The following is a 9,811-nucleotide window of genomic DNA, read 5'->3' as shown; positions in this document are numbered from 1 at the left end:
TGTTAATCAGAGATTTTCCCCCCCAAGAGATAGAGGTTAAAGATTTACCAGCATACTACCGGATGCAGCTAAAGCCATGTTTAGAGATAAATGTGTGGTTTTAGATGCTTATTTTAGAAAAGAAGAAAGATCTAAGAACTATACTCTTAGCTCTCACCTCAAGAAACCAAAAAATATAGTAAATAAATCCAAATTAAGTAGAAGAAAAAAAAATTTAATCAGAATGCAAATCAGGGAAAATAGAAAATAGAAAAGCAACAGAGAAAATCAATGAAACCAAAACTGGTTCTTTGAAACTATCAGTTCATATTAATAAAAATTATGAAATCTTTATAACGGTTTTTATGAAATTTTACAAAACAAAAATTATTATATCTTTAGCAAAACTGACAAGGAAAAAAGATGTAGATTATCAAAAGCAGTAATGAGAGAGGGGAAATCATTAACAGACCCTAAATCATCAAAGGGATTATAGAAATTATTATGAAGAGTTCGTTGCTAATACATTAGACAATTTAGATGAAATGGACAAATTCTTGTTAACACACAAATTACTACAACTGTCCCTATTAAGAAAGTTTGGAGTGACTGATATCCTGCAAAAAAAAAAAAAAAAAAATTTAAGTTCATAAATTCAGAACCTTCCCACAGAGAAAACTCCAGGCCCAGATGGCTTCACTGATGAATCCTATCAAACATTTTAAAAAGAGATAACATCAATTCTACATGAACATATTTTAAGAAACAGATGAGAAAGGAACATTTCCCAAACTGTTTTGTGAGGCTAATAAAATCCTGATATCAAAACCAGACACAGATATGATGAAAAATTAATTAACAGACCAATATCACTTATGGATATAGAAACAAAAATCTTTAACAAAATATTGGAAAACTGTGTCCAGCAACAACTATTACTACTTCTCCTCCTCCTTCTTCATATTATTATTATTATTAATTATTAAAGCTAGCATCAACCTTAAGGGTTAAACTCTGAATACTTCCTCCCTGTGATCAACAACAAGAATAGAATGTCTGCTTTCACCATCTTTATTCAACATTTTCCTGGAAATTCTAGCAAGTTAAAAAGGCAAGGAAAAAAACTAAAAGCATACAGATTTGAAAGGAAGAATTAAAACTATCTTTACTCAAAATGACATGACCTAGTACACTGAAAATCTTTAGGAATCTACAAAAAATAACATAAAAATAAAATAAAAACTACTAGAATTAACAAGTGAGTTTAGCAAGGTCATAGGATACTAGATCAATACATAGAATCTTAATTGTATTTTCATATGTTAGCAGTAAACAATCACAAAATGAGAGTGAAAAAATTTCATTCATAATAGTGTAAAAAATAACAATTCAAAACAAACTAGGCAAAGGAAGTGCTAAAACTTCCACATTGAAAACTATAAAACATTTTTGATTTAAAGAATCAAAACAATGAAAAGATATACTATGTTCATGGATTAGAAGACTCAATAGTATTAAGATGGGCAATACTTTCCAGATTGATCTGTAGGTCCAAGTAAATCCCCATCAAAACTTCTGGAAGCTTTTGTAAGTAATTGACAAGGTGATTCTAAAACATATAAGGAATGCAAAGGACCTAGAAGAGCCAAAATTGTTTTGATATGGAAGAACAAGCTCTGAGGACTCACTCCACCTGGTTTCAAAGTTGACTATGAAGCTGCAGTAATCACGACGTGTGGTATTGGCCTAGGGATAGCCATGTAGATTGACAGTAGAATGGGATGTTCAGAAATAAACATATTTATGGTCAATTAATTTTTGACAAAGGTGCTAAGAAAATTCAAAGTTGGAAGAATGGTTTTTTTCAACACGTAATACTAGAACATCTTTATGCCAAGCAACAAAACCAACGCCCCTGATCTCAAAGTATATGCAAAAACTAACTCAAAATGGATTAGAGCATAGGTGTAAGTGCTAAAACTACAAAACTTCTAAAAGAAACAGGAGAAAATCATTGTGACCTTGAGTTATGCAAAGAGTATTAGACATGACACCAAGAAATGAACTAAAAAAGAAAAAAATTGATAAAAATGAAACTCTTGAAAACTCTTTCCTACAAATAGCATTGTTAACTGGAGGAGATATAAGTTACAGGCTAGGAGAAAAGGCTTGAAAATTATAGAGCTGACAAATCACTTATATCCAAAATATGTTAAATTTTTTTTTCAAAATCAACATTAACTTTAAAATCCAATCAAATATTGGTAAAAAGAATGGCAGGCACTTCATCAAAGAAGATAGATGGGGGGAAGAAAGAAAAGAAGATATATGGATAAAGATTTTAAATGAATTAAAAATACTGTACTAAGTGCTGACAATGATGTGGAAAATCCAGATACTACACATTAGTAAGGGATAGAAAAGAGGTTAGCAATTGCTTGTGAAACTAAAACACACAACCCATCAAGCAGTTGCTTGTGCTTTAACCCAGGGAAATAAAAGCTTATGCTCACATAAAAACCTGTATAGGAATGTTCCTTGTGGCTGTATTTGAAATAATCAACAAGTTGGAATCATCCAAGCATCATCCTACAGGCCAATGGATAAACAAACTGTGATATGTCCAAATAATGGAATACCACTCAGCAAGTAAAAAGAAAGAAACATGGACGTACATACAACTTGGAAGGACGCTACATGCTGAGTCTCCAAAGGTTTCATATTTTATGATTCCATTTATATAAATTCTTTTTAAAAGATTTTTATTCTCATCTTTTATATGTTGATCTATTTATTTTTATGTAGTGCTGAGGATAGAACCCAGTGCCTCACATGTGCTAGGCAAGCGCTCTACTACTGAGCCCCAGCCCCAGCCCCAGTCTCGTTTCTATAAATTCTTGAAATGACAAAATTAAAGAGATGGAGAGCAGATCGGAGAATGTCAGGGCCTAGGGATTGGGGAAGGGGAGGTGTTATAGAGGATTATTTATGAAATAATGTCAAGAAAAATATCCACATATGTTCAGGACAGACCCAATTTTTTTTCCTGAATATTTGCAACCAAAGGTTGGCTGATTCCATGGACTCAGCAGCTGAGAAAGTGGAACCTGGGATATGAGGGATGACTAGACCTGCTTCCTTTTACCTTAAGGCATTGTAGCATTCTCAGCTGGGAACTTTAAAGTTCCTCTGACAGCCCTCTACCTCCTACCACTTCCCTCCAGTCCTATAAGGCCTGTGGCCCCTGGGCTAAGAAACTCCCCCTGAATCACCCCCAGGAACCCCAGAATCAGGCAATAACCTCTCCCCACTCCCACCTCCCAGCATCACCAAACTCCCTCTCTTCCCTGGGCTTCTAGTGCTATCTGTGTGTATCCATGGTAACGCTTATCACGGGGCTATAGGTGAGGACTTAGAATTCCGGTCTCCAGGGGAAACTGTCTCCCTGGGGCCCACCACACACACTGTAGGCACTTTAAGCAGTTGTTGGGGTGGGGGGAGCGGCTCTCTAATGCTGCCCCTTCCAGGAAGCCTTCCTGTCTCCCACACTCCGCCCTTCCAGGGGATCACGGCTCCCTCTTCTGAGTTCCCCTGGCATTTATATGATCCTGGGGAACTTCCTTAGGTCTCCTCATCGGTGAGGTGAGGCAATCATCATCCCTGATCTCACCAGGTCGTGGGGAGGACCCGTTGGGTTCTGTTTCCCACACTCCACACCAAGCACATGGTAGCACTCAATCAAAGCATTGCCGTGGTTATTTCGGAACATGGAAGACAGTTTCCTTACCACCTCATTTTGCAGGGGCCCTTGAGATTGCCGCTTCTGGGGGGCAGGGAATGTGTCTTCTCTCTGTGTATTCCACACGCTCTGGCCTGGCACGCTCTGACCACAGGCCACCTTCGACAAGTCCTCCCTGAGTGTGTACAGACTAGCACACAGGGAGGACCCTGTTGTGTGCAAGTGGGTGTGTGCCCAGAATTACAGACACACAAGCACCAACACAGATGCTTCTCCGCTTACGATGGAATTACATCCAGATAAACCTATCGTGGATTGAAGTTGTTATCAGTACAAACGAACCGCACACACCCCACCCATGGAACACCCTAGCTTAGCACTCTAGGGAATGCCAGTTATTCACCCTGGTGGTCCTGGATCTCAAGAGAACATCACACCACTGGCCGCCAACCTGGGAAAAGATGGTAGGTGTGGGAAAGGGCAGGGATCGGCTTCCTGCCCATCATAGAGGGTCAGGGCTTACACTCACTTCTAGAAGGTAGAAAAACATAACAAGTTTATTTGATCATAGTCTTACGTGGCATGGTGAACTTCAGACTGAAGACCCAAAGCCCCGGGGTCCACTGTCCATTTTCCCACTTAGGTTCGTTGAAGCTGGACAAGTGAGTAAGTCACAATGGAACAAAAACACATGATCTAATGCAGAAAGATGTGGGGGTAGGGAACTGAGCAGGGCCCATCTGCACAGACTCTCCTCTGTGCAGCATTCTCTTGTCCTAGGTAGGAGCAGGACCCCTCCGAAATGAGGGTCTTATGATTTGTGGTCAGACCAGGCATGGTGGAGAATTTCTTTACAGTTAGTTCCAAGTTATAATGGAGGGGAAGATTACAGACATGTTGGTAGGCTTTATGGCTTTCACTGGAGAAAAAGGATATTAGTTTCTGTGACCTGCCTTGGGGAAGAGGAATTTCCGGTTTCCATGGCTTACCCCCCCAGGGGGAGGAAGGCACAGAAGGGCAGGGGATGATCAGTTTCTGTGGGTCACTTCCCAGCCCTTTGCTTTAGGGAACTGGTTTTTGATCCTCCACAAGATCACGATTCAGAATACAAAGTGTGGCGCCTACTGAATGTGTATTGCTGACACACCTTTATAAAGCAGAGAAGCTGAACAGCCTTAAGTTGGGGGCCATCTTGTTTTTCTGTCCCCATCCTGGTTGAAGGTCTGGTCTCTGGCATCCAGTGCCCTGGCTACCTCCTCCTTCCGCCCTTGCCAGGCATGGCCACTGTGACCCTTTCTCCTGGGTTTCCACTTCCTGCTCTGGCTGCTGCTTTCAGGCTCCCTACTCCACTTTTCACCTGGTCCCTGAAGTCACCTCCCTCTATCCTCTCGGTTATTGAGAAAGTGAGTTCTCATCAGTCCGGTTTCTTACTTAAATTCTGTCATTTGGGCACGGGGAGGCTAACATGGATGGATCCATGAGGACCCAGCGGTAGTAAACCAGAAACCACACTCTTCAGTCCTGGGTCTGAGTGTTCACTGCAATCCTTCCATCTTCTTTGTGCTTCAAATATTTCTTCAAATGCTGGGGAAACTATCCTTCAGTGGTTCTTTGGGCTTTTTCTGTAAAACATGGACTCCCTCCGGTCAAACAGGAGGGCCCTTGATGATCTGACTGCTTACCCCTTCTTTAGGCCATCTGCCATGGCCCACACATCCCCTTCCCACAAACCATCCTAAATTACTGGAAGCCGCTCAGGACGGTCAGGTATTGCATTCACTATAGCTTCCAGTTCCCAGAACACTGAAGGACTCCCTGAACCCCAAACCCGTGTGTCCTCCATCAATGCGCCTCCCCGGGATGCCTCCTCCAGGAAGCTTTGTCTGAACCCGCAGAGAGCTCCTTATCTGGTCTGCCTGCTCTCCTGTCCCTTGGCAAAGGTTTGTGTGATACAGGGCCTCCCCCAGGCTGGGGCGTCCACAGCGCTATAGATCTGACCCGGGCACCCGCCTCCAGCTACCCCAGCCTCTGAATCACCGACGATCTCTCCTTCATTTCCACAGATGAACCTTCTGACCCGGTACACAGGCACTCCAGAGAACAGATCCCCAGGCAATGCCTTGTTTACGACACACACGCTCTCAGCTGGCAGCGGAGGCTGGAACTGACAGCAGACCTGGCGGCCAGACTCCGGCCCAGAGCCTGCGTGCTGGAGGGGGGCCGGCCCCGCTGGGCTGGGGTGGGGAAGAAGGCGGGGCCTGAGCCCTTCCGAGCCGGTGTCCCGGGCCGGGGACGGAAGTTGCACCACAAGTCCCATTAGTTTCAGTTTTGTTTCTGTTTCAGGCACCCAGAACCAGCGCGGTGCGGGCCTGGGTCCCTGCCATTCCGGGAGCCTAAGGTCAGCTCTGGCTGGGTAAGGAGGGGTGGGGGCGGCTAAATCAGGGGTGGCGCTGAACAGAGAGGGGGAAGGGGGTGGAGAGAGAGAGGGAGGGAGAGGGAGAGAGAGGGAGGGGGAGAGAGAGAGAGAGAGAGAGAGAGAGAGAGAGAGAGAGAGAGGAGAGGAAGGGAGGGGAGAGAGGGAAAGAGGGACCCGGAAGGCCGGAGGAGTGGGCAGGCTGGAAACAGCACTGCCCCCACACCCCCTATCCATGGCCAGAGGCCTGAGGATCCCCAAGAGAGACCCCCTCCCACCCTCTGAGCTCCCCTCCCACAGGCAAAGGGGAAATACCACTAAATCCCAGTGTGAAGGGCCTCTCCGACTTGTGCTGGGAGCTCACAACTCCTACCCTTCAGAGGCGAGGTGATCCTGAGGTCCAGCAGGGGGAGATCTGCCCCAGGATGGATTTCAGGAAAAGTCAGGGCAGGGAGTGGGACCCCTTCCCCTGGTGGATGGTCCTGGGCAGTGAGGGCCCTGGCACCACTGCAAGACCCTACCCCAGCTGCTGGACCCAAGGTGCCCGTGCTCACCCGACTCTGCTGTGTCCTCACTGCCTGCCCCTCCCACCCCAGCGCCCAGTCTTGGCAGTTCCCAGTACTGAGCCACCCTGGGAGGGCTTGGGCCACACCTGCCCCAAGGCCTGGTACACTGATGATTAGATTTTTGCTCCGGGAGGCCGTGGCTTCTTGGTCCTGTCATGTGTCACAGGCCCGACACCACCAGCAGCATTTACGTGTTTACATTTGTTGACTGTATCTAGGGAGGAAGAGGAGGAGGAAAGGGAAGAGGAGGAGGAAAGGGAAGAGGAAGAGGGAGGCTCCCTAAGCTCCAGAAGAACTGGACAGGCCCAGGAAGCCAGAAGGAAATTCCTGACCAATCAGGTGAGACCCCAGGCCTGGGAAGTTTTGTGGTGCTGAGGATGGGAGAGGGGGGATGGGCTGGAGGCCTGTAGAGAGGCCTTCTGACCTCCGACCCTGCCCTGCTGCAGCATGTTTTCCCAGGGCTCCTCCCCGTCCCTGCTGGAGGCCCTGAGCAGCGACTTCCTGGCCTGCAAAATCTGCCTGGAGCAGCTGCACACACCCAAGACGCTGCCCTGCCTGCACACCTACTGCCAGGACTGCCTGGCCCAGCTGGCCGAGAGCGGCCACATCCGCTGTCCCGAGTGCCGGGAGACAGTGCCCGTGCCGCCCGCGGGGGTGGCCGCCTTCAAGACCAACTTCTTCGTCAATGGGCTCCTGGACTTGGTGAAGGCCCGGGCCTGCGGAGACCTGCGTGCAGGGAAGCCGGCCTGTGCCCTGTGTCCCCTGGTAGGGGGCACCAGTGCCGGGGGGCCGGCCACAGCCCGTTGCCTGGACTGTGCCGATGACTTGTGTCAGGCCTGTGCCGACGGGCACCGCTGCACCCGCCAGACCCACAGCCACCGCGTAGTGGACCTGGTGGGCTACAGGGCAGGGTGGTACGACGAGGAGGCCCGGGAGCGCCAAGCAGCCCAGTGTCCCCAGCACCCAGGGGAGGCTCTGCGCTTCCTGTGCCAGCCCTGCTCCCAGCTGCTGTGCCGCGAGTGCCGCCTGGACCCCCACCTGGACCACCCCTGCCTGCCCCTGGCTGAGGCAGTGCGGGCGCGGAGGCCAGGCCTCGAGGAGCTGCTGGCCGGCGTGGACAGCAACCTGGTGGAGCTGGAGGCCACCCGGGTGGCCGAAAAGGAGGCGCTGGCCCGGCTGCGGGAGCAGGCTGCCCGGGTGGGGACCCAGGTGGAGGAGGCAGCCGAGGGCGTCCTCAGGGCCCTCCTGGCCCAGAAGCAGGAGGTGCTGGGGCAGCTTCGGGCCCACGTGGAGGCTGCTGAAGAGGCTGCCCGGGAGAGGCTGGCCAAGCTAGAAGGCCGGGAGCAGGTGGCCAGGGTGGCAGCTGCCTTTGCGCGGCGGGTGCTCAGCCTGGGGCGGGAGGCTGAGATCCTTTCCCTGGAGGGCGCCATTGCCCAGAGGCTGCGGCAGCTGCAGAGCAGCCCCTGGACACCTGGGCCCGTCCCCTGCCTGCTGCCCCAGCTGGAGCTCCACCCTGGACTGCTGGACAAGAACTGCCACCTGCTCCAGCTCTCCTTTGAGGAGGAGCAGCCCCAGAAGGAGAAGGGGAGAGGAGGAGGAGGAGGAGCCCAGGGCGAGGAGGAGTCCCAGAGGCAGAGAGAGGAGGGAGCCAAGGCAGAGAGGCAGAGCGGAGGCCAGTCCCAGGTTAAGGACGGAGCCCCGACCCCAAAAGAGGACAAAGCCAAGACACCCCGAGAAGGTGGATCCCAAGCCCCCAAAGGAGACAGCACCCAGCCAGCCCAAGAAGATGGAGGCGTCCAGGTGGAGAGGGGTTGCAGATCCAACAAGAAGAGAAAGTTCAAAGGCAGGGGCAAGTCCATGTCCCGTGAGCCCAGCCCCGCCCTGGGGCCAAACCTGGAGGGCTCGGGCCTCCTGCCCAGGCCCATCTTCTCCTGCAGCTTCCCCACGCGCATGCCTGGAGACAAGCGCTCTCCCCGCATCACTGGGCTCTGTCCTTTTGGCCCCCGAGAAATCCTGGTGGCAGATGAGCAGAACAGGGCTCTGAAGCGCTTCTCCCTCAACGGCGACTATAAGGGCACCGTGCCCGTCCCCGAGGGCTGCTCCCCATGCAGCGTGGCTGCTCTGCAGAGCACAGTGGCCTTCTCGGCCGGCGCGCGGCTCTATCTCATCAGCCCTGACGGCGAGGTGCAATGGCGCCGGGCCCTGAGCCTCTCCCAGGCCAGCCATGCCGTGGCTGCACTGCCCAGTGGGGACCGGGTGGCCGTCAGTGTGGCAGGCCACGTGGAGGTGTACAACATGGAAGGCAGCCTGGCCACCCGGTTCATCCCCGGGGGCAAGGCCAACCGGGGTCAGCGGGCGCTGGTCTTCCTGACCACCAGTCCTCAGGGCAATTTCGTGGGGTCAGATTGGCAGCAGAATAGCGTGGTAGTCTGCGACGGGCTGGGCCAGGTGCTTGGGGAATATAGGGGGCCGGGTTTGCATGGCTGCCAGCCAGGGTCCCTGTCCGTCGACAAGAAGGGCTACATCTTTCTGACCCTTCGAGAGGTCAACAAGGTGGTGATCCTGGATCCGAAAGGGTCGCTTCTTGGCGACTTCCTGACAGCCTACCACGGCCTGGAAAAGCCCCGGGTGACCACCATGGTGGACGGCAGGTACCTGGTTGTGTCCCTCAGTAATGGGACCATCCACGTCTTCCGGGTTCGTTCTCCCGACAATTAAAGGGGCTCTGATGGGGGTGGGGGGTCGTCGGGGTGGGGGGCAGGAGGGAAGTGGAGCCTCGTGGGATGTGGTGGCCAAGGACATTTTCCCAGAGGGCAGTGGTCAGCAGCTTTTCAGCGTGAATGCCAAACTGCCAACCCCTCTTCTGATGTTCAGGGACCAAGGGTGGTGGGGCGACCATAGCTCTCAGAAGCACTGGGGTGGGGAAGAGTTCTAGAAGCCAGCAGAACCTCTTCCTTTCTAAGGGTGACCGCCACCGCCATGGCCACCTCAGTATGGTTCGGGTTTCTGAGATTCGTATACGTGTCCTGATTTGTATTCTTCAAAACCATTCCTGATGGAGAGGCTGAGGGAGAGTCCTGGGGAGGCGAGGTCACATCGTCTTCTGAGTCAGAA

The 9,811-nt window shown here is 50.8% G+C and overlaps 1 protein-coding gene across 2 annotated transcripts; it reads left to right on the top strand.

Annotated features, from left to right (window-relative positions):
- The first annotated feature begins 6,002 nt into the window (after positions 1-6,002).
- On the top strand, positions 6,003-9,425 carry Trim56 (tripartite motif containing 56). 2 transcript variants are annotated; one of them, XM_047533651.1, is made up of 3 exons: positions 6,003-6,116; positions 6,916-7,036; positions 7,144-9,425. In XM_047533651.1, exon 3 carries the CDS (start codon positions 7,145-7,147, stop codon positions 9,413-9,415), a length of 2,271 nt encoding a protein of 756 aa, XP_047389607.1. In that variant the 5' UTR covers positions 6,003-6,116; positions 6,916-7,036; position 7,144; the 3' UTR covers positions 9,416-9,425. The 2 variants fall into 2 exon arrangements, with proteins under 2 accessions (XP_047389607.1, XP_047389608.1); XM_047533652.1 differs by having other exon boundaries at positions 6,024-6,131.
- Positions 9,426-9,811: the final 386 nt, after the last annotated feature.

The sequence above is a fragment of the Sciurus carolinensis genome, chromosome 18 (assembly GCF_902686445.1).
Source record: "Sciurus carolinensis chromosome 18, mSciCar1.2, whole genome shotgun sequence".
Taxonomy (NCBI): Eukaryota; Metazoa; Chordata; class Mammalia; order Rodentia; family Sciuridae; genus Sciurus; species Sciurus carolinensis.
This window is presented reverse-complemented; position numbering and strand designations above follow the sequence as displayed.